Source organism: Thunnus thynnus, chromosome 16 (assembly GCF_963924715.1).
Source record: "Thunnus thynnus chromosome 16, fThuThy2.1, whole genome shotgun sequence".
NCBI classification, from domain to species: domain Eukaryota; kingdom Metazoa; phylum Chordata; class Actinopteri; order Scombriformes; family Scombridae; genus Thunnus; species Thunnus thynnus.
The window spans coordinates 1252090-1276512 of record NC_089532.1 but is presented as its reverse complement, the minus strand read 5'-3'; the positions used below and the strand labels follow the sequence as shown (position 1 = coordinate 1276512).

At 41.5% G+C, this 24423-nt stretch overlaps 2 protein-coding genes across 2 annotated transcripts in view; one reads left to right on the top strand and one right to left on the bottom strand.

The window, feature by feature from the left end:
* The first annotated feature begins 478 nt into the window (after positions 1 to 478).
* On the top strand, positions 479 to 8809 carry ap4s1 (adaptor related protein complex 4 subunit sigma 1). The gene is made up of 6 exons (XM_067615118.1): positions 479 to 767; positions 2564 to 2720; positions 2809 to 2895; positions 3005 to 3073; positions 4123 to 4134; positions 8318 to 8809. Exons 2-6 carry the CDS (start codon positions 2583 to 2585, stop codon positions 8444 to 8446), a joined length of 435 nt encoding a protein of 144 aa, XP_067471219.1. The 5' UTR covers positions 479 to 767; positions 2564 to 2582; the 3' UTR covers positions 8447 to 8809.
* A 1122-nt stretch (positions 8810 to 9931) lies between these two features.
* The window catches only part of hectd1 (HECT domain containing 1), a 42480-nt gene continuing 27988 nt past the window's right edge, over positions 9932 to 24423 (bottom strand). The window contains 20 exon segments of the mRNA XM_067614778.1: positions 9932 to 10952; positions 11772 to 11916; positions 12025 to 12175; positions 12711 to 12804; positions 13020 to 13098; positions 13396 to 13554; positions 13827 to 14311; positions 15296 to 15433; positions 15598 to 15799; positions 16399 to 16526; positions 16642 to 16724; positions 17035 to 17263; positions 18024 to 18078; positions 18224 to 18375; positions 18636 to 18706; positions 19948 to 20140; positions 20236 to 20369; positions 21441 to 21662; positions 23872 to 24245; positions 24247 to 24421. Coding sequence (XP_067470879.1) covers positions 10815 to 10952; positions 11772 to 11916; positions 12025 to 12175; positions 12711 to 12804; positions 13020 to 13098; positions 13396 to 13554; positions 13827 to 14311; positions 15296 to 15433; positions 15598 to 15799; positions 16399 to 16526; positions 16642 to 16724; positions 17035 to 17263; positions 18024 to 18078; positions 18224 to 18375; positions 18636 to 18706; positions 19948 to 20140; positions 20236 to 20369; positions 21441 to 21662; positions 23872 to 24245; positions 24247 to 24421 — 3407 coding nt within the window. The 3' untranslated portion in view covers positions 9932 to 10814.

Sequence of the window (24423 nt, the reverse complement as noted above, 5' to 3'; positions counted from 1 at the left end):
GTGATGTAAAGCAGAGCTGCAGCCAGAATGTTAGAAAAACTGAAATCCAAACAGAACCTCACACACAAAAAGTCTGATTAACCATCTATAAAACTATAAAATTAAACAAAATATTAACATTATATGAATTCAATTATCTATTTAGACAGATAGATAGATGAGTAATGTGTAATCGTAGAGTGTGAAGTGCTCGTCATGTCATTAAAAAGAAATATTACAGAGGACATGAAGTTCAAGCCATTATATAAAGTTATATTTACATAAATATGGTATAAATTACTTTTATTGTTGTTTGCATGATTTCTTTGCATCACGATATCTATTTTTGGATTATGTGTATTTTATAATATTCATGAATAAATATGTACACAACATATATTTCTGTGCATTAAACATTTAATGTTTTTGTTTTTCAGTAATCCGTGCGGAACATTAAAGATCTTATTTACCATTTTTACTGTTATCCTTAAACACAGCAGATGAGGGCCTTACTGCGCCTGCGCTGAAAGTGCTAACAGCTTAGTTAGCTTTGTTAGCGTTGAAAACAGAAACCTTCCTGTCAGTTTTAATTGGATGTAACTGTTGAATGTTAACTGTCGGTGTTTAAACCGCCGTGAAGCCTCGGTGCTTTACAACAATTTATCTTCTGAGACAAGCTAACAGCAGCTAGCCTGTTAGCTAATGTAGCTACAGTTCAGATACAAGCTAACAGCAGTTAGTCTGTTAGCTAATGTAGCTACAGTTCAGATACAAGCTAACAGCGGCCGGTGAGTTCCTTTAATAACTGATAAGTTACGCAGTTTAACGGTCAGATAGGAACGTTCTGCTACATTTAAAACACCGTAATTAACGGTTATAATAAACGGTTATATTTCACGGTTATAAACCGCTTATATGTGACACGGTGATGTGCTGCCTTCAGGTGCTCCTCGGACAATCCGCAACCACTGCAACGGAAGATGTAAACATTTCTCTGAACATCAGTGACTGTTTTTAAAATATCTGATATTCTAATTTATGCAATAAAGTCGTCATATATTCCGTTGAAAATATGAATCAATATTAAATAACATTAATGAACCAAAGCACAATATCAATTAACTTATATATTAATACTATTTGTAAACTAGTAATAAAACAGCCAAGATGCAGTTTGTTGAAGTAATATTACCTGAGGTTCAGGAGATGATTGGACAGGATACAGAAAAAAATACACAAAATTGTGATTTTTCTTTTCAAGCTTTCTTCTTATTTATATTTTATTTCTTGTGGATTTCAGTATTTTACCTCCTCAAGCCTCTAAAAGTTATTCAGATAAAACAAAATAAATCTCTCTAGAGCTGCAAGGTTAGTTAAATAATCGATTAGTCAATCAGAAGATTAATCAGCAACTATTTTGATAACTGAATACATGTTTTTGTCACTTTTTAAGCAAAAAATAAGACTGTCTGACACAACCAGACATTTGAAGATGTAACTTTGGATTCTGAGAAACTTTAACAGATATTTTTCACTATTTTCTGACATTTTATGGACAAAACATCAACAGATGAATCAAGACAATAATCAATAATTTAACTGGTTGATGATGTAACGTGATGAAGAGTCTCAGGTAGACTTTGCTTTATTTTAAAGGTCAGAGGTCACTGAGTTCCTGAGTGTGAATGAAACAGACTCAGATAATAAACACTGACAGTGAACTCAAACAGCAGAAACTTTCTTATATTTTCAGATTTGACTGATAAGATCGAATCAAATGTATTAAAATACAGATTTAAACACGTTATGTGCTGTTCTAAGTTTGTTTAATTCTGATCTGATTATCAGATACTTGTTGGAAGTTTGTTTTGGAGTCAATTTCTTTTAATTTTGGATAAAAAACCAAATATACAAAGGAAACAATAAGAAAAGTGTTTTTGTTCTATTTGTCTGTAATAAAATCTTCAACAACATCCAGAATATTTTTGTGTAAATACAGAAATATGAACCGATCCACAGAAATCAGCTGGGAAATATATTGATATTATATCAATATCATGATATGAGACCAGTAACATCCTAGATTAAGTATATCGTGATATTATAATATGATGTTTTACAGTAAAATTACATCATTTTCTCAGCAGACTCGTCCAGCTGTTCTGTTATTTGTTTTTATTCACTTAGTCATTATAATCACATTACTGATGATTACTGATCAAATATTTCATCGTGTTAAATATTTAGTGAAACCAGTAATCATCTCTACAATATTGTTGTAATATCAATATCAAAGTGTTTGGTCAAAAATATTGTGATATTTGATTTTGTTCATATGACAGCAGCTCGATGTCACTGCATCATGTTTATCTCCACATATACTAACAATATATATACATATATATGTATATGTACTTGACCTGATTAGTTATTAACCTGATTATTTATTAACCTGATTAGTTATTAACCTGATTATTTATTAACCTGATTAGTTATTAACCTGATTATTTATTGTTTATCGTCTCTGTTGATGATGTTTCGGTCTCTATTGTCGTGACAACAGTCGGACTCTTCTGTGTTTCAGGCCGGCAGCCAATCAGAGGATGATAAAGTTTGTGCTGATGGTGAACCGGCAGGGTCAGACGCGGCTGTCCAGGTATTACACACCTGTGGAGCTGAGCAGGAGGGCGCCACTGGAGGCCGACGTGGTTCGCTGCTGTCTGTCCCGCAAGAAAGACCAGGTCCCTGAAGTATCCGCCATGTTCAGTTAACTGACACGAAAACACGTCATGGTCCTTTAACACGACTCCTCTCTGCTTTTTTTTCCAGTGTTCCTTTGTGGAGTATAAAGACTTTAAACTGGTTTACCGTCAGTATGCTGCTCTCTATATCGTGGTGGGAGTCACAGACAGCGAGGTGAGAACCTTAAAGGAACAGTTCAACATGTTCTTCTTTCTCTCTGAGGGTGAAACAGGAAGCAGGAAACATGATGGTTTATTTAAACAGTTTGTTTCGTCTCCTGCAGAACGAGCTCTCCGTCTACGAGCTGGTGCACAACTTTGTAGAGGTTTTGGATAAATACTTCAGCCGAGTGGTGAGTTCAGACTTTTCAACTGCAGCAATTAATTGGTAAATTGGTTTGATAATCAAATAAGTCATTTTTCAAAGCATGAATGATGCTTCTCTGTGTCATGTGACAGTAAAGTGAATATTTCTGGATGTTGATCAGTTGATCAGATGTCACCATGAACTGTATGAAATTATAACAAGACAAAAACAGTTGAAAATAATGTGCAGATGAATCGATTATAAACATAATTGTTATCTGAATTTCTTGCATCACTGCAGCTGATCAGCTGATCAGGACTGAATATTGAAGCTCAACAAGATATTTAATAAAAGCAGAAAGTAAAACGTTGTCAGAAACAACTCGATTTAACTTTTTTAACAGACTTTGTAGATCTGGTTTCAGCTTGATGACGTCAGCTGTTCTGCTCCGTTTGTGGACGAGTTTCATTCACTAAAATGTTCCCAAAGAGTAAAAAGAAGAATCAGAAACCAGCCGACACGTTTATCAGTGTCAGTCGCCGTATTAAAGGAGCTGAAACTGTTTTATTTATTATATTAGAAAACATGAATCCAGCGACGTCTCATCAGAAATGATAAGAGAGATACGAGCTGCAACTAATCATTGTTTTCATTATCAATGAATCTTTTGGTTATTTTCTTGATTAATTGATTAGTTGTTTGGTCCATAAAATGTCAGAAAATGGTGAAAAATATTGATCAGTGTTTCCTAAACATGACGTCATCAAATGTTTTGCTTTGTCAATAACTCAAAGATCTTCGGTTTACTGTCAGAGAGACGAAAGAAACCAGAAAATATTCACATTAACAAGCTGGAATCAGAGAATTTTAGTGTTTTTATCTTAAAAAACGACTCAGAACGATTCATCAATTATCAAAATAGTTGATTAGTTTTCTGTTGATTAATCGTTGCAACTCATCTGTGATGAATCAGCTTTACTCTGTTTTGCAGAGATTTTAGTTCCAAGTAATCTAAACATATTTTCAACCATGTGTTTTCCTGCCTGTGTTGTGTTTGCGTGTTATTGATTATTGATCTGTGTTTTGTCTCCACAGAGCGAACTGGATGTATCCTTTAACCTCCTTAAACCTCCTTAAACCTCCTTTAACCTCCTTAAACCTCCTTTAACCTCCTTTAACCTCCTTTAACCTCCTTAAACCTCCTTAAACCTCCTTTAACCTCCTTTAACCTCCTTAAACTTCCTATAACCTCCTTAAACCTCCTTAAACCTCCTTTAACCTCCTCAAACCTCCTTTAACCTCCTTTAACCTCTTTTAACCTCTTTTAACCTCCTTTAACCTCCTTTAACCTCTTTTAACCTCCTTTAACCTCCTTTAACCTCTTTTAACCTCCTTTCACCTCCCTTCACCTCCTTTAACCTTTTAACCTTCTTAAACCTCCTTTCACCTCCTTTAACCTCCTCAAACCTCCTTTAACCTCCTTTAACCTCCTTAAACCTCCTTTAACCTCTTTTAACCTCCTTTAACCTCCTTAAACCTCCTTAAACCTCTTTTAACCTCCTTTAACCTCCTTAAACCTCTTTTAACCCCCCTTATCCTCCTTTAACCTCCTTTAACCTCCTCTAACCTCCTCAAACCTCCTTAAACCTCCTTAAACCTCTTTTAACCTCCTTTAACCTCCTTTAACCTCCTTAAACCTCCTTAAACCTCCTCAAACCTCCTTAAACCTCCTTAAACCTCCTTTAACCTCCTTTAACCTCTTTTAACCTCCTTTAACCTCCTTAAACCTCTTTTAACCCCCCTTATCCTCCTTTAACCTCCTTTAACCTCCTCTAACCTCCTCAAACCTCCTCAAACCTCCTCTAACCTCCTTTAACCTCCTTAAACCTCCTTAAACCTCCTTTAACCTCCTTTAACCTCCTTTAACCTCCTTTAACCTCCTTAAACCTCCTCAAACCTCCTTTAACCTCCTTAAACCTCTTTTAACTTCCTTAAACCTCCTTAAACCTCTTTTAACCTCTTTTAACCTCCTTAAACCTCCTTTAACCTCTTTAAACCTCCTTTAACCTCTTTAAACCTCCTTAAACCTCCTTAAACCTCCTCAAACCTCCTTTAACCTCCTTTAACCTCCTTTAACCTCCTTAAACCTCTTTTAACCTCCTTAAACCTCCTTAAACCTCCTTAAACCTCCTTAAACCTCTTTTAACCTCCTTTAACCTCCTTTAACCTCCTTAAACCTCCTTAAACCTCTTTTAACCTCCTTTAACCTCCTTTAACCTCCTTTAACCTCCTTAAACCTCCTTTAACCTCCTGAAACCTCCTTAAACCTCTTTTAACCTCCTCAAACCTCCTCAAACCTCCTCAAACCTCCTTTAACCTCCTTTAACCTCTTTTAACCTCTTTTAACCTCCTTTAACCTCCTTTAACCTCCTTTAACCTCCTTAAACCTCCTTAAACCTCCTTTAACCTCCTTTAACCTCCTTAAACCTCCTTAAACCTCCTTTAACCTCCTTTAACCTCCTTAAACTTCCTATAACCTCCTTAAACCTCCTTAAACCTCCTTTAACCTCCTCAAACCTCCTTTAACCTCCTTTAACCTCTTTTAACCTCTTTTAACCTCCTTTAACCTCCTTTAACCTCTTTTAACCTCCTTTAACCTCCTTTAACCTCTTTTAACCTCCTTTAACCTCCTTTAACCTCCTTTAACCTCTTTTAACCTCCTTTCACCTCCCTTCACCTCCTTTAACCTTTTAACCTTCTTAAACCTCCTTTCACCTCCTTTAACCTCCTCAAACCTCCTTTAACCTCCTTTAACCTCCTTAAACCTCCTTTAACCTCTTTTAACCTCCTTTAACCTCCTTAAACCTCCTTAAACCTCTTTTAACCTCCTTTAACCTCCTTAAACCTCTTTTAACCCCCCTTATCCTCCTTTAACCTCCTTTAACCTCCTCTAACCTCCTCAAACCTCCTTAAACCTCTTTTAACCTCCTTTAACCTCCTTTAACCTCCTTTAACCTCCTTAAACCTCCTTAAACCTCCTCAAACCTCCTTAAACCTCCTTAAACCTCCTTTAACCTCCTTTAACCTCTTTTAACCTCCTTTAACCTCCTTAAACCTCTTTTAACCCCCCTTATCCTCCTTTAACCTCCTTTAACCTCCTCTAACCTCCTCAAACCTCCTCAAACCTCCTTTAACCTCCTTTAACCTCCTTTAACCTCCTTAAACCTCCTTAAACCTCCTTAAACCTCCTTTAACCTCCTTTAACCTCCTTAAACCTCCTCAAACCTCCTTTAACCTCCTTAAACCTCTTTTAACTTCCTTAAACCTCCTTAAACCTCTTTTAACCTCTTTTAACCTCCTTAAACCTCCTTTAACCTCTTTAAACCTCCTTTAACCTCTTTAAACCTCCTTAAACCTCCTTAAACCTCCTCAAACCTCCTTTAACCTCCTTAAACCTCTTTTAACCTCCTTAAACCTCCTTAAACCTCCTTAAACCTCTTTTAACCTCCTTTAACCTCCTTTAACCTCCTTTAACCTCCTTTAACCTCCTTAAACCTCCTTAAACCTCCTCAAACCTCCTTAAACCTCCTTTAACCTCTTTAAACCTCCTTTAACCTCTTTACACCTCCTTAAACCTCCTTAAACCTCCTCAAACCTCCTTTAACCTCCTTTAACCTCCTTTAACCTCCTTAAACCTCTTTTAACCTCCTTAAACCTCCTTAAACCTCCTTAAACCTCTTTTAACCTCCTTTAACCTCCTTTAACCTCCTTTAACCTCCTTTAACCTCCTTAAACCTCTTTTAACCTCCTTTAACCTCCTTTAACCTCCTTAAACCTCCTTAAACCTCCTCAAACCTCCTTAAACCTCCTTTAACCTCTTTAAACCTCCTTTAACCTCTTTAAACCTCCTTAAACCTCCTTAAACCTCCTCAAACCTCCTTTAACCTCCTTTAACCTCCTTTAACCTCCTTAAACCTCTTTTAACCTCCTTAAACCTCCTTAAACCTCCTTTAACCTCCTCAAACCTCTTAACTTCCTTAAACCTCCTTAAACCTCTTTTAACCTCCTCAAACCTCCTTTAACCTCCTCAAACCTCCTTTAACCTCCTTTAACCTCCTCAAACCTCTTTTAACTTCCTTAAACCTCTTTTAACCTTCTTAAACCTCCTTTAACCTCCTTAAACCTCCTCAAACCTCCTTTAACCTCTTCTAACCTCTTTTAACCTCCTCAAACCTCCTTTCACCTCCTTTAACCTCCTTTAACCTTTTAACCTTCTTAAACCTCCTTTCACCTCCTTTAACCTCCTCAAACCTCCTTTAACCTCCTTTAACCTCCTTAAACCTCTTTTAACCTCTTTTAACCTCCTTAAACCTCCTCAAACCTCTTTTAACTTCCTTAAACCTCCTTAAACGTCTTTTAACCTCCTCAAACCTCCTTAAACCTCCTCAAACCTCCTTTAACCTCCTCAAACCTCCTTTAACCTCCTTTAACCTCCTTTAACCTCCTTAAACCTCCTCAAACCTCTTTTAACCTCCTCAAACCTCCTTTAACCTCCTTTAACCTCCTTAAACCTCTTTTAACCTCCTTAAACCTCTTTTAACTTCCTTAAACCTCCTTAAACCTCTTTTAACCTCCTTAAACCTCTTTTAACTTCCTTAAACCTCTTTTAACCTCTTTTAACCTTCTTAAACCTCCTTAAACCTCCTTTAACCTCCTTTAACCTCCTCAAACCTCCTTTCACCTCCTTTAACCTCTTTTAACCTCCTCAGACCTCCTTTAACCTCCTTTAACCTTTTAACCTTCTTAAACCTCCTTTCACCTCCTTTAACCTCCTCAAACCTCCTTTCACCTCCTTTAACCTCTTTTAACCTCCTTAAACCTCTTTTAACCTCCTTAACCCTCCTCTAACCTCCTTAAACCTCCTCTAACCTCCTTTAACCTCCTGAAACTTCCTTAAACCTCTTTTAACCTCTTTTAACCTCCTCAAACCTCCTCAAACCTCCTTTAACCTCCTTTAACCTCCTTTCACCTCCTTTAACCTCCTTTAACCTTTTAACCTCCTTAAACCTCTTTTAACCTCCTTAAACCTCCTCTAACCTCCTTTAACCTCCTGAAACCTCCTTAAACCTCTTTTAACCTCTTTTAACCTCCTCAAACCTCCTTTCACCTCCTTTAACCTCCTTTAACCTCCTTTCACCTCCTTTCACCTCCTTTCACCTCCTTTAACTCCTCCAGCTTCACACTCTGTTCTGTCCAGATGTTTGTCGTGTTTCCTGACTCGGCGTCTCAGATCATGTTCAACCTGGACCGAGTCCACGTCATCCTGGACGAGATGATCCAGAACGGACACATCGTGGAAACCAACAAGAGCCGCGTCCTGGCGCCGCTCACCGCCCTCGACAAGATGGCCGACGGCTAAAGTGACGTCAGGGACCGACTGACTGTAAACCTGCAGCGTTGTGTTTAAAGGTTTTAATGTGAAGCTTCATCAATAAATCAGACGTCAACATGAAGTTTCATTGATCAATTAATTATTGATCATCATGAAACTTTGTCCTGATGTTTCTGATGTTTGATCGTTTGAAGGTTTGAACTCAGAAGTTTCACAAATATGTGAAAAAGTCAAAAGTTCAAACTGCTCCGAAACCAACTGAAGATCAATAATGATCAATAAGACATTTATCAAGTGATCACATGAAGGATCAGCCAATCAGATATATGGATCGACCTGACGTCTGCTGTATTGTACATTTTTTTTTAAATAAATAAAAAATAAAAAGTTTATTTGTGATTTTTTGTGAATAATTAATCTGATATATTTGCATAAATATGGTTGAAAGAACAGGAAACTGTGTGAAATGGAAACTAAATGGTGAGAATTTAGTTCCACACTGATAAGTGCAGATCAATGAAGATGATCAGAAAGTGATTATCAAGTCAAAGCAGATTTATTCTTGTTTGTTTGATAAATGTCAATGAAAAAAAGGAAAAGTGATGCAACATCCTGTCAGATGTACAAATAATATAAATAATAATAAAACTGAAGGACTTGTGATGGTTTTAATGCTTCAGTAACATTATTGATCCTGATCAATAACATGTTGTCTCTGATATTTAACTGCACTTTACAGTCAAAACTAGTTTGATAGTTTTTATTCTCAAATTTGTGAGTAAAAGTGAAAAATTTTTACTTTTATCTTTTATTGATAAACGAACCTGAAACTAATGATTCTTCTCGTTTATTGATTAAATCAATAATGCAGTCTCACAGCTGCTTTATTCTGTTATTTGTTCCCAATCAATTCATATCAATGTTTTCTGTTTGTTTTAACTTGCTTTTTAATAAATACTGATGTACTGGTGTCCTGAGAGAAACCAGTATAAAGCACCAGTTCCACCTCTACGCAGGTGATGGGAGGTTTCATTTATATTAAAGAAAAGTAAATATTATAAAAATAAGTGAACGTTTTGCTGTGTTGGTTGTTTCTCAGGTCTTCAGTCAATAATGAAGGTTCATCTGTTTGATTTCTTGATTAATTGATTAGTTGTTTGGTCTATAAAATGTCAGAAATGATGATAAACATCGATCATCAAAACCCAAAACGACTCAACTGTCCCAGTATCAGAGAATTTAGACTTTTATTAAAAAACGATTCATTAGTTAAATAAATAGTTGATCAGTTTAACAGTTGGCAACTAATTGATTAATCAACTAATCATTGCAACTTTGAGTATTTTTTTTTTAATAACAAAGAATGACGAGCAGTTTGATCTATTTTTTGATTCGTCTTCACAGATATAAAAGAATAAATGAGATATTTTATATAAATGATAATTTTGGGTGAACTGACCCTTTAACTCAGCGTTTAAAAAACACACATCACACAAACCACACGACTCCGTCTTTACTTCATACTTTGCAAACATTTTAATGATTATTTTTTTTGGAGCATACACATTTGAAAATATCTGTTTACCTCAAACTGCAACTTGAGTTAAATAAATGTTTATAATATACAAAGAAAATACAAGGGAGAGCAGAGCTTCTTACTTTTTCCTCTTTTTTTTTTTTTTGTTTTTTTTTCTCTTCAGATGTGCCTCGCACACAACCAGTGTTTTTGTCTCTATAGCTTCATTGTAAAAGAACACCAAATGCACTCCGACCTTTGACCTGTTACAGCCGGTCAGAAACAACCCGAAAAACAGTCTCACACACACGGAAAGCAATAAAACAAAATAAAAACAAAAAGAAAAACAGGAGGAGGGAGGAAGAAAGAAGAAGAAGCATGATTGTTTGCTGAAGAAGAAGAAGAAGAAGAAGAAGAAGAAGAAGGAGGAGGAACTGAAAACAGAAGCTACGAGTCAAACCAGACACGAAGAAGAACTGAGGACAGACAGACGGGAGGAAGAGGAGGAGGAGGAAGGTCACACACACACACACACACACACACACACACACACACACAGCAGCGTCTGACAGCAAACACAGGAAACCAGCAGCCAGGGGGTGAGGAAGATGATGCTGCTGCTGATGATAATGAAGATGAAGGGGGCGGGGTTAAGGATGAGGAAGGAGCACAGCTTTTCTTTAATTTTATTTCTGCAACATGAATCTTCCTCCTCCTCCTCCTCCTCCTCTTCCTCCTCCTCCAGCAGCCGGTCAGTCAGTCCGTCAGTCGGCTGGTTTGGATTGGCTGGCTGATCCTGTCGATCACGCGGCGGCCGGCGGGTGGCGAGACGGACAGATGACGGAGCATGCTCAGTGCGGCGGCGGTGGCGGGCGGCGGTCAGTTGAGGTGGAAGCCTTTCTCCATGGTGGCGGCCAGCAGACGCTCCCGCATGATGTCCTCGGAGGAATATTCAGGGAGCTTCAGGTAGTGGACGCAGGTGTTGACTGACGGGTAGCTGGAGTCTGTGGCGTCCACCTGGGGGGGGGGAGGGGCCAGCAGCAGCCAATCAGATTCACAGAAACATCATTTACATTATTTGACCTTCTGGAGGAAACGTCTCACAACAAACCCGAAGAATGACCTGTTGATCATTTTGTTGCTCTTATTACATATTTTATCTGTTTCAGGTTTATAGTGCCTTATTTCCTGTTTTGATTAGAAGGACTTTTATTTTGAAGGCAGCATTCCGGTACTCGCCCAGTTCCTGCTGCAGTGAAGATAAACAGTAAGATGAAAGAACAAAGAGGGGAAATGTAATGTTTCAGCATCTCCGGTTAGTGTTTGGTGTAATATTAATGTGTGGTTAGTTCTTAAAGTAATTTACATAATGTTTTATTACTGTTTGTTTAATTAATTAATTGACTTAGCTTTAGCTTAATGTGAGCTAGTGTTGCGCGATGGTGAGCTAGCTGATATATTGTTTGTTTTGTGTTTTGTACGCAGCTCTTACGTTGGTTTTGGTCATTAAACCTAAAATCATCAGTTCAAGTGTCCGACCGTCTTTCGGTGGGAAACGCTACACTTATTATTCTGTTACATTTATTCTTTCTGATGCTAATTTGTGCTGATGGTTTCAAAATAAGATGTTAAATCTGACGTCTCAGAACTTTCATCTTCTGAATTATTAAATATTATTTACTTGTGTGTTTTATTCTTTTCTGAATGTCATTTAATGTCATAAAACTCTGAATCTGGATTTGAAACGGAGCAAAATAGAGAATAAAAGCAGAAATGTCTCTTATTTCTATCATCGTGTCTTCGACGCCGGAGCAGCCAATCAGAGGCGGCGTTTACCTTCCTGACGATGGTGAGGCGGGGGTGCAGGTTGGCGAGGCCTCCGGGGGGCAGCGTGGAGCAGCCGGTGGTAAACTGCAGGAAGGCTTTCCTCTCGTCTGACGACATCCCGCATAAAACTCTGACGAAGCGCAGGAAGCCGGGACTGCAGAGAGGAAGAGGAAGAGGAGGAAGAGGAAGAGGACAGAGTTAGAACCACAGAAGAAGACTCGGCTGACAGGCAGGCGAGTCACGTCACGGAGGGAGCAGCTACCTGTCTCTGGTGTAACCCAGCTTTGGTTCAGTGTAGTTGATGATGTCATCAGCGGTCCAGGAAGGTGATTGGTTGCCGCAGAGGATCATCTGGACTTCCTTATGGCTGAACGAGCTCAACTTCTCCATCGGAAACACTCGGTTGAATCCCTCTGAGGACCGAAGCAGAGGAACACCGGCGTCATCATCATCATCATCAGAGTACATCAACCTCATCATCATCATCATCATCATCATCATCATCATAGTACATCAACCTCATCATCATCATCATCAGAGTACTTCAACCTCATCAACATCATCATCGTATATCAACCTCATCATCATCATTATCATCATCATCAGAGTACTTCTACTGTAACCTGACGCTGTGTAGTACTGTGTGTAGTACAGTGTGTGTGTGTAGTACAGTGAGTGTGTAGTACAGTGTGTGTGTAGTACAGTGAGTGTGTAGTACAGTGTGTGTAGTACAGTGTGCAGTACAGTGTGCAGTACAGTGTGTAGTAGTGTGTGTGTAGTACAGTGTGTAGTACAGTGTGTGTAGTACAGTGTGTAGTACAGTGTGTGTGTAGTACAGTGTGTGTGTACAGTGTGTGTGTAGTACAGTGTGTGTGTAGTACAGTGTGTGTGTAGTACAGTGTGTAGTACAGTGTGTAGTACAGTTTGCAGTACAGTGTGTATTTGTACCTCTGAAGGCCTCCATCTGTTTCTGGATGCCGGTGTGCATACAGAAGTCAAACATCAGCTCTACGTACTCCTCGGCGTTCTCCATCGTCACCATCTGAACACAAACGTTTACTTTCACTCAGTGATTTCATTTCACTTCCTGAAAACATCTGAAACTCTGAACTGCTGCGTTTGTTGTTCTGTCAACATCGGTACAACGTTGCAGTAACAGATTGATGTATTTTTATATTTTCTTGTGTTAAACATTATTTGCTTCAACAAAGACATAAAGTGTTGCCGTGGTGACAGACGGCGTTCAGGTGTTTTTACCTCGTCGTCTCCGTTCGGTTTGAGATCCACAGCTGAGAAACCGTGAACCTTTGAGGACGGACAAAACTGGAAGTTCAACCTGAGGAAAGAGACCAGAGTTCATTTAACTCAACAACCTTCATCACATCTGATTCTGTCATTGTTGGTTTGTTTACTGTTGTGTGACTGATGTCTGAGTTGGATTTATTTATTTATTTGTTTGTTTGTGTCTGAATTAGGATGAGCTGTTTACTGGGTTCAGTTTCCTTTCACACACAAAGAAAGCAAATGTGTGTGTGTATGTGTGTTTGTGTTGAGGTGTGTGAGTGTGTGTGTGTGTGTATATGTGTGTGTGTGTGTATATGTGTGTGTGTGTGTATATGTGTGTGTGTCTTACCCGAGGTCCTCGATGCTGAGGGGGGGTCCGGAGCCCAGCGGGTTCCTCAGCATCAGGTCCTGCAGTCTGGTGTTCTTCTCGTCCTCTGAGAGACTCTTACTGGCCAGAATCTGCCTCCTCTTCACCGCCAGCTCCTTCACCTCCTTCAGGAAGCTCGCCCTGCAGGAGGAAGAGGAGGAGGAGGAGGAGGAAGAAGAAGAAGAGGAAGATAAGAGGAGGAAGATTTTAAATGTATCATGAGTACTTTACAGTTTCCACTACAGACTTTATTATATAGATTTTTAAGGCAGTTTTTTTTTTTTTAAATCAGTTTTAGACTTTTAACATAATTATTTTAGTTTATTTGTTGAACATCATCACTGCTGTGTGTGTGTGTGTATTGAGATGTGTGTGTGTGTGTGTGTGTGTGTGTGTGTGCATGCGTGTCTCACCTGTGCGGGTTGACCAGCTGGAAGTCGTCCCAGGTGAGGATTCCGTGGTACCAGGCAGGCGGTTTGGGTTTCGGGGGATCCATGATGAACTCGGACTTGGAGTCTTCGTCGAAGCTGCCGACGGAATACGTCTCCTGGCTCTCCTCGGTGGACGCCTCCGACTGCACCTCGGACAGCAGCAGGAAGGGCTGCGGGTGCGGCCGCTCGGGGTCGTGACCCTGCGGCGAGCTGCGCGACTGGTACAGCAGCTTGCTCATGTTGGACTTGATGTCGCCCATGCAGAGCAGCTTGAAGAAGGGCTGCGACACCGGCAGGTCCACCAGCCGGTTGTCCTGGATACACTTGGCCAGGAAGACGCCCAGGAAGTAGAAGAGCTTGGTGATGCGCTCCAGCTCCTCGCTGTCCTGAGGGAACGGCGCCGGGAACAGACCGCAGGAACGCTGCACGTAGAAACCGGGAGGCTTCAGACCGCCGCCCAGATCCACCTGAAACACACGGGACCAGGTTCTGTTTACAAGATCACTTCAACACAGGAAGTCTTCTTCTGAACGAGAGAGTTCCTGATACTTCACAACATATTAGGAACACTGTTCAATATAACACATCCAATAAACCAGCACCCACATAAAGAGTTTATGACAGATTGTAATACCCGGGATTCCACCGGGCCCGTGTGCACCACGTTACGGCTCTGATATGGTTTTGCTCCGTTCTCTGCACGGCGCCCTATTCCACCGGGAGTGTGTCAGAAGCGGAGCGTCTTCACTGCGGGGAAGCCTTCCACCGTTTAAAATCAGTTGCACTCCTACTACAGTAATTACAGCAGCCTGGTCAAAGCTGATGAAGTCCCTTAAGGCTACCGTAATTACTGCAGTAGCAGGACAACTAAACTGCCCAATTTTGTTAACTTGCTCAGCGTTCATTGATTTGGTCATTTTCCTTGATCTTCGTGCTTCTGCTGTGGTTAATTAGGCTACGTAGTTAAATGGTTTCTTTATTCATCTGTTTTAATTGTGTTTATTGTTGATATACGACCAGGAGGCTGCACAAGGGTTTTATTTTGAAAACTGACCGGATGCTCAGTGCTGTTTCTGTGTCTGACTTCCTGTCCAGCTCCATCTGCTCTGTGCTGCTTGACGCGGCCTCCGTAAACAATAGACGAGGCGCCTATCTTTAGCGGAGCGGAGCGGCGAGCCGCTTCTGAAACGCGGCGCACACACGCCTGGTGGAATTTAGATTACACAGGTGTTCCTAATAAAGTGTTTCTGCAGAAGAAATAAATGTATTTTTACACTTTGTACCAACAGGAAATGAAACCTGAGCCGACAATCATCAATCAGCTTATTTAAGAAAACTGCTAATTAAACTTCAAGAGGAGAAAGTCAAACACAAGACTGTGTGTGTGTGTGTGTGTGTGTGTGTGTGTGTGTGTGTGTGTGTGTGTGTGTGTGTGAGAGAGAGCGTCTCACCTGTCGTGACTCGTCATCGGGGAAGTCGTCGTCACACAGCCAGATTCCCAGCGACGTCCTCTGGAACTCTGCAGCCACCAGAGCGTAAAACTCCAGAGTCGGACCGAGACCAGTTCCCTCCTCTCCCTGAAACTCCACCTGGACGCACGCACACACACACAGACACACACACGCACACGCACACGCACACGCACACGCACACACATAGACACACACACACACACAAAATATAATAAAACATATAATTCCTCCAGCAGGTTTGTGTGTGTGTGATTCTTCTTCGTGTCGTGTCGACCTCTCACCTCCAGCACGGACTTCCTGTCGGCGTGGAGCTGCATGACGGACTCGGCCCACTCCATCATGGCGTCTCCTCGGGGGACTTTGACCCGCTCGTGTTTGAGCCGGCCCACCCTGAACTCTCCGGGGTCGTCCCGCCGCACCGTGGTGGACGGCCGGGAGCGCTCCATGGTGGCCTCGCGCCGGTTCTGCAGCCACACGATCGCCCTGCGGACGCGCCAAGGTCAGAGGTCAGAGGTCAGGGATAGTTCACAGACTTTAATCAGGGATCAGACGTTCAGCACAACAGAAAAATAGTGACTTTGGTAACAAATACTGGTGATTCTGGACACAATAAAGAAAGTTTTACCTGAATTTTGTGTTTTTCTTTCTTTTCTACTCAACTTTTTGGGGTTTATTCTTAACTAGAGCTGCAACAATTAGTCAAACAATATATTATTTGTTGACAGAAAATTAATCTGCAACTATTTTAACAATAAATTAATCATTTTATTCAGTTTCTTTAAGCACAAAATGCAAAATTTTCTGGTTGCAGCTTCTCCAATGTGACGATTTAATGCTTCTCTTCATCATACATGACAGTAAACTGACTGTTGGTCAGATGAAGACGTCATGTTGGACTTTGGGAAACACTGGTCCACATTTTTCACCATTTTCTAGACAACTAAGTGAATAATCGAGAACAGAACAGACAGATGTGCAGGGCCTCATTTGTTATGTGGAGCTTGTTGAGAAAGATTTGCCTGTAAGACCAAGCCGAGGGCAGAGAAGTCCTCTGCCGCATGCAGGTAAAGCAGAAGTCTGACCTGGAGGCTCCGAAGGCGGTGCAGGTGAAGTAGAGCTGTCGGGTCTCGAAGGGGATGAGGAAAGGACACTTGGAGGTGAGCTGCTCACACCAGTCGGGCAGCGCTCCGCTGGCCAGCGCCAGAGGCTCCTGAGACACACACACACACACACACACACACACACACACACACACACACACGGTCAGTTCAGACACCTGCAGGACGATTCATCACCTGCATCATAAAACACTCTGACGCACTGACCTCGATCTGCTGCAGGATCTTTGTTGTGATCTTCTTACTGGTGAACTCCTCCGGAGACGCGTTGAACTGCAGCTCGTCGATTTCTGCAAACAAACACAAAGATTAAAAATGGATTCAACCGATAATATACAGGTGTGTTCGTACCCTCCTGCAGTGTGTGTGTGTGTGTGCATGTGTGTGCGTGTGTGTGTGTGTGTGTACGTGCGTGCGTGTGCATGTGTGTGCGTGCGTGCGTGTGCGTGTGCATGTGTGTGCGTGCGTGCGTGCGTGTGTGTGCGTGCGTACCCTCCTGCAGCGTGGGTGCATGTGTGTGTGTGTGTGTACCCTCCTGCAGTGTGCATGTGTGTGCGTGCGTGCGTGCGTGCGTGTGTGTGTGTGTGCGTGCATGCGTACCCTCCTGCAGCGTGCGTGCGTTGTAGGCGCCGTCTCCTCCGATGATGTAGAGGATGCGCAGCAGCTGCAGCACGTCCTCCACTCCGCAGGCGTTCTGGCTGCAGCCCGCCTTCGCCTGCGCCACCTCTCTGGCCACGCCCAGGATCTCACTGCTCTGATTGGCTGACACCGAGCTCGGGCTCAGCCCGCCAGAACGACCGCCGCCACCGATACCGTGCTCACAGAAGTCCTGAAGAAGAAGCAGATGTGAGGTCAGAGGACGGCGACTTTAATCTGATGTTTACGTTTTACTGTCTGAAGAAGCTTCAAAATGATTCTGATGTTTAAAGTTAAGTTATTAATGTGTCAATAAACACTTGATTCACATCAGTTCCTTTTTACTTTCTGCTTCATTTTATTTTTAAGTTCAGTTTCACATTTGAACTTTGTGGTTTAGTCTCAGATCACATGAATCTGTTACAGTAACAAGTCAGTTCTGTCAGTTTGAGCATCTTGTGTTTGTTGTAACAGCATCAACAGTCCAGTAAGGATCTAAAACCTTTAAATAAATCTCTAAATAATCACCACGTTTGGGTTCACAGACACGTTATAACTTCTAATGATGATAACGTGGAACCTCAGAGCCACACGGACGTCTGAAGCATGAACTGATCTTTAGGAGACAACAGTTCCAGTTCATGTTTTGATGTGACAGATGAACTATAATCAGATATTTCTGTTCCTGTCATTAATCAGTTTGCTCCTTTAAACTGGTTTTCTATTCTTCTTCTCTGTTGACACATTTACTGTCAAAATCTGTCATGTTTTTATAGATCCACATTTTCCACTGCAGCAAGATGAAATCTGTGATATATTTGATATTTTGAAAAAATATGAAACAGTGATGTGTGTGTGTGTGTGTGTGTGTGTGTGTGTGTGTGTGTGTGTATGTGTGTGTGTGTGTGTGTGTGTGTGTGTGTGTGTGTGTGTGTGTGTGTAGTGTAAATCACCATCTTTCCGCTCTCCTTCTCCTTGTCAGAGTCCTTCAGCTCTCGGTACATTATCCTGCAGGACAAACAGTCACAATAAAACCTCAGTGTGCTGAGAGAAGACATGTTGGTGCTGATGGGTCATGTTCATGCCTCCTCCTCTCCCCCCCCCATCCCTCTCCCTCCCTCCCTCCCTCTCCCTCCCTCCCTCCCTCCCTTACGTGTATGTGGGCTCCCAGATGCGTCGCAGTTTGTCCGTCTTCACGGCTCCGTTGCAGGACAGCTGCAGCAGCCGCTGGACGTAGTAGAAGATGGTGGACTTGTAGTTGGACAGAGGAAGCTCCACCTCCCGGGTCGTACCCAGCCCCGCCACCTGGACGGACGCCAGAAACAGCCAATCATTTCATTGATTTACAGTCATTTAAATGTATTTTTATATAAACTACCTCTGCAGACTTTGTGATGTTTTAACTGGATTAAAAAGTTTCACGTGTGAATTATTTTGAAGCTAAATATGGAAACTTTTGCATGTTTGTGTGGAACAATTTTTAAGCAGCCTCCAGAGCTGACTGTGTGTAGTTTGTGTGTAGTTTGTGTGTAGTTTGTGTGTAGTTTGTGTGTAGTTTGTGTTACCTTCAGGGTGAGAGAGAGGTGAGGAGACGGAGCACATTCCACCTCCTCCTGAACCTCCGAACGAGGAGTTCCTGCATTAATGAGACAGAAATCCACACGTTTAACTCAAGTACACAACAGAAACAAACACTCAGCATCACTAATAAGCTTCAGCTGTGGTTAGAAATATAAATGTGAATAAAGTAATTAAAATAAAAAATATATACAATTTTCTCCTGAATGTGTATTTGTTACTTTGTTATTGAAGTTGAGGTACTTTGGAACCAGAGGAAATAATCTCAGGAACCAAACTTGGAACTAAAAGTCTCTGTTGTGCTTCCTGTTTGTGTTTCCACCACATCTGAGGAACCAGGTTTAAAAATGATGGCGGCGCTTTAAACGCAGCATCGACACACGAGGAAACAACACAGATTAGTTGTTTGTTCTCTGCTGCGTGAGTCGGATGTGATGAATGAATGAACGCAGCGTCTGTCAGACAGTGAATCATCTGCTGACTGTTTGATTTCTGCTTTAGAACATAAACGACATGAAACAATCAGAAAATAACGTTTTTATTTCTCTCATTCACGGCTTTGTTTTCACTACCGCCACTCCCTCCCTCCATTTACTCTCTAACTCGCTCGACCACCGCTGTCTCTCTCCCTCTCCTTTTTCCTTCTAGCTTAATTTTAACGTAAACAAAGAGAAACGTCCTCCCCTCATCCTACATCAATACGAGAGCACGTCTTTGTTTTATGAATGAAGCGGTTTCACAAGTTGAAGCAGTCGTGCTGTTTGTGTTTGACCAATCAGCGACAGTCATCCCTGCAAACCCCGCCCCCAAACGTCCTGTACTTTGAGAGTAAAAGTGTTTTTGTTTTTATTCAAATTCAGTTGTATTAAGCCTCTCTGACATGTGTTACTGTAATTTATACTGTAAGTATCATAAAACATTGTTTACTGTAATATTTAGTGTTTGAAGACATAAAAATACTGTTTTGACTAATAATTAGTGTCTGAGATGGTTTTTCCACAAAAACGTTCTACTAAAAGTTCAATTACTTCCTTTAAAGTATCTAAAATGTCGTCTCTTTCTTGTAAAAGTAAAAAAACCCCCATGTATTTTTGATTGAAGAGAGACTTTAAATATACAGAGATGCAAAGCTCTGATTGATCATAATAACCGATTATAGAGCTGAAATACCTGATTAGTCATTAAGATGATGGACAGAATATATATATGTTTGTCTGTGTGTGTGTGTGTGTTTGTGTGTGTGTGTGTGTGTGTGTGTGTGTGTGTGTGTGTGCATGTGTGTGTGTGCGCGTTAGTTACCCGGCGGCGGGATCTCCAGGTCGGTGGTCTGCTGGACGTTTGTTCTTCCTGGTCGGGGGTCGAAGGCGGGGACCAGAGCGGAGAACTGTCTCTTCAGGACGAAGTCGTCGTCCCACGTCCTCCTGCGACCTCCTTTGGTCTCGTACTCCTCCTCCTCCTGCAGGACAGCAGGACACACGGTCATCATCTCTTCCTGTTACGCACGAATCGCATTAAAACAACAAAAGTTCTGGTATTGTTTTATAACTCGTAAAGAAAACAACGACAACAAATAAAAGATTTCCATACCAGGACCTCCTCGTACTCCTGGTCCTCCTGATTGTCGTCTTCATTCTCGTCATCGTCGTCGTCGGGCTCCGGAAGGTCTTCCTCGTCATCCAGTTCGGCCAATAGCGTGTTGGCACGACAACTGTCCAGGAAGTCTACAGGAAGTTGAAAAAGAGACACAGACACATGAGGAAACATAATAAAGGAAGGAACATCTGGAAATCCACTTCCTGCTTTCATGGTTTCTACTGATAGATAATTATTGTTTACTGTCGACAAAACAGCTTCAAACACTCAGAAAACACCTGAACTCACTAATGTTTCACTGATAAAAACATTCAACTTCATCAGACGGACAGAAACGAAACAATTAACAAACTGAAAAGTCAACTGACAGAAAATTAACCAACTAAACTAAAAATGTGGATTCTCTGGGTTTTTTTTTAAAATTTATTCATGTAATGAATTTTTCTAGGAGACATTCAGCTTAAACCTCTTTTTAGTATTGATTCAATACGCTGTCTGAATGTCTAGATTTGGTCTTCAGATGCAGGTGTTGAACCGCCTGTTGGACCCTGATAAACCTGCCTGCAGGTCTTCTATAATATTATTTTATCTGCCTGGAGCTTCAAGTAGGAAATGAAAGCTTGGTCATATTTTTTAAATCAGATATTTTGATTGAACCAATCAGTTTAGTTATCAGATTTATTATATTTTACAGTGTTTTATTTATCTGTTTGTGTTCTAACAACATTAAACTAAGTGTATGTGTGACAGCTCTTCTCTTGTTGAACAAAGAAAAGCTTTTTCTAGTAAAACATGTTTTTATATTTTGCAAAGTGAAAGAAACTGAAACTCTGGTATCGACCCGGCATCAAGCTCCGCTCGTAAAGAGAATATTATAATAATATTTATGACATCTTATAATCTAAAAGATGAACATAAGTCATGAAAACACTCAGTAGTTCAACCACTAAAAATATGGAACTTGAGGATAAACAATGTTTTTCACTGTTTTTCACTTGTGTGCAACACAGAGCCGACAAATGATTAATATGACCAGTGCAAGAAGGTTAAACGTGACATTTTAGAGCTGGAGGCTGCTGCTGGATGTGAGAAGAGTTAGACAGCAGGTTAGCTGAAGCAGGCCGAGTGTGTGTGTGTGTGTGTGTGTGTGTGTGTGTATGTGTGTGTGTGTGTGTGTCTGTGTGTGTGTTGTCACCAACCATAGAGAGAGAACTCAGCCTCCTGGCCCGTGTCGCTCTCGCTGGACGTGGACGTCAGGCTGGTCGTCAGGGTGTTGCTTAGCAACTGGCCCACCGACAGACCCGTGGTGGCCGTGGCTACGTTATTGCTGCTGGTTACTATGGAGGTTGACATGGTAACGGTGGAGGTGGTGCCAGTGGTGGTGAGGTTAGGAAAGCTCTGAGCACCCATGAGAGGAGAAGCTGCAAACAAACAACAAACAAACACAAACACAAACACAAACAAAGGGCAGTTAGTTGGTCAGAAACCAAAGAGACGAAGCAGCAGGTGAAGCTCGTTAAGCTCTGATCAGCTGACTGGAAACAGCGGATTGGCTGGAGGCTCATGCTGTTCACCCAGCAGGATGCAGGTCTAACGTCTGACTGAAACTACTGCGAGTCTCACGTCTCTGCAGGTCAAAGGTCACACCTGGGATCATCTTTACTTTACTGACAAGACACCAGTAAATAAATACCATATAACGGCAACGTCCACGGTTCACAGCCTTCTCTTCTTCTCTTGTTTCCTGTCTCGCTACACTGACTCTCAAATAAAAACAAAGACTGTTACTATAAGAGACCAAAAACCCTTTAAATGTTGTTAAAGTTAGTAACAGCTGACTCCTGCTCTACTGTACACACTCATCTGAAGAAAACCTGACACCTGACCGCAGTACTGGTGCAGTATTAGTACTTATTAGTAGTTATTGTGCAATATTAGTGCAGTAATACTGTGTAAGTGTAAGTAATATTGCAGTATTGGCACTCACTGGCAGTAAACATGTAGTATCAGTGTGTAATATTGCAGTACTCACTAGCAGTAACAGTGTGTAATATTGCAGTACTCACTAGCAGTACTAGTGTGTAATACTGCAGTACTCACTAGCAGTAACAGTGTGTAATATTGCAGTACTCACTAGCAGTAATAGTGTGTAATATTGCAGTACTCACTAGCAGTAATAGTGTGTAATATTGCAGTACTCACTAGCAGTATCAGTGTGTAATATTGCAGTACTCACTAGCAGTAATAGTGTGTAATATTGCAGTACTCACTAGCAGTAATAGTGTGTAATATTGCAGTACTCACTAGCAGTATCAGTGTGTAATATTGCAGTACTCACTAGCAGTAATAGTGTGTAATATTGCAGTACTCACTAGCAGTAATAGTGTGTAATATTGCAGTACTCACTAGCAGTATCAGTGTGTAATATTGCAGTACTCACTAGCAGTAATAGTGTGTAATATTGCAGTACTCACTAGCAGTAATAGTGTGTAATATTGCAGTACTCACTAGCAGTATCAGTGTGTAATATTGCAGTACTCACTAGCAGTAACAGTGTGTAATATTGCAGTACTCACTAGCAGTAACAGTGTGTAATATTGCAGTACTCACTAGCAGTAACAGTGTGTAATATTGCAGTACTCACTAGCAGTAATAGTGTGTAATATTGCAGTACTCACTAGCAGTAATAGTGTGTAATATTGCAGTACTCACTAGCAGTATCAGTGTGTAATACTGCAGTACTCACTAGCAGTAACAGTGTGTAATATTGCAGTACTCACTAGCAGTATCAGTGTGTAATATTGCAGTACTCACTAGCAGTAATAGTGTGTAATATTGCAGTACTCACTAGCAGTAACAGTGTGTAATATTGCAGTACTCACTAGCAGTATCAGTGTGTAATATTGCAGTACTCACTAGCAGTAATAGTGTGTAATATTGCAGTACTCACTAGCAGTAATAGTGTGTAATATTGCAGTACTCACTAGCAGTAATAGTGTGTAATATTGCAGTACTCACTAGCAGTAACAGTGTGTAATATTGCAGTACTCACTAGCAGTATCAGTGTGTAATATTGCAGTACTCACTAGCAGTAATAGTGTGTAATATTGCAGTACTCACTAGCAGTATCAGTGTGTAATATTGCAGTACTCACTAGCAGTAATAGTGTGTAATATTGCAGTACTCACTAGCAGTAACAGTGTGTAATATTGCAGTACTCACTAGCAGTAATAGTGTGTAATATTGCAGTACTCACTAGCAGTATCAGTGTGTAATATTGCAGTACTCACTAGCAGTAATAGTGTGTAATATTGCAGTACTCACTAGCAGTAACAGTGTGTAATATTGCAGTACTCACTAGCAGTAACAGTGTGTAATATTGCAGTACTCACTAGCAGTAATAGTGTGTAATATTGCAGTACTCACTAGCAGTAATAGTGTGTAATATTGCAGTACTCACTAGCAGTAATAGTGTGTAATATTACAGTACTCACTAGCAGTATCAGTGTGTAATATTGCAGTACTCACTAGCAGTAATAGTGTGTAATATTGCAGTACTCACTAGCAGTAACAGTGTGTAATATTGCAGTACTCACTAGCAGTAACAGTGTGTAATATTGCAGTACTCACTAGCAGTACTCATGACGTTCCTGCCCAGCGTGTTGGTGTTGTTGTCGCTGCTGCTGCGGCTCAGGTTCATGTTGTTGGTGGCGTTGGTGCGTGACATGTTGGGTGCGCGGCGGACGAAGGACTCCATGAGGCTGGCCTCACGAGACGACAGGTTGGGCACGCTGGCGCTGGAGCTCATGGGAGCGCCGGCGGCCAGCAGAGAGCTGACCGACAGCCGGGCGTTGGCTGCTGAGCACAGAGGCCTCTGGGAAGGCGTGTCCTTGCTGGATGATTCCGACACCGAGCTGACGTCGGGGGAGCTCACGCTCACCAGCCCCATGGAGATCGCCGTCGCCGGGTCGGTTGCGGCGTTCGCCGTGGATGAGTCCTTGTTTCTGCCGTCGTCGCCGGGGGGCGGGCGTGTCAGCTGTGAGCGTGCCGGAGCTGGACGCAGAGCCGGACCCGCCCTCCACTGCGGAGGACAGCACGACGATGGGCTCCTGCTGCTGTCCGTCAGAGCCGACCCCGCCCCCCGTGACTCCTCCCACCCCGGAGCCCTGGTCGAGCAGCAGC

Excerpts from the sequence above, each read along its gene's own strand:
- ap4s1 (XM_067615118.1), top strand. The coding sequence starts at position 2,583 with ATGATAAAGTTTGTGCTGATGGTGAACCGGCAGGGTCAGACGCGGCTG. Across the intron at positions 2,721-2,808 it reads TGTCCCGCAAGAAAGACCAG|TGTTCCTTTGTGGAGTATAA; the intron begins GTCCCTGAAGTA and ends TTTTTTTTCCAG. Across the intron at positions 2,896-3,004 it reads TGGGAGTCACAGACAGCGAG|AACGAGCTCTCCGTCTACGA; the intron begins GTGAGAACCTTA and ends CGTCTCCTGCAG.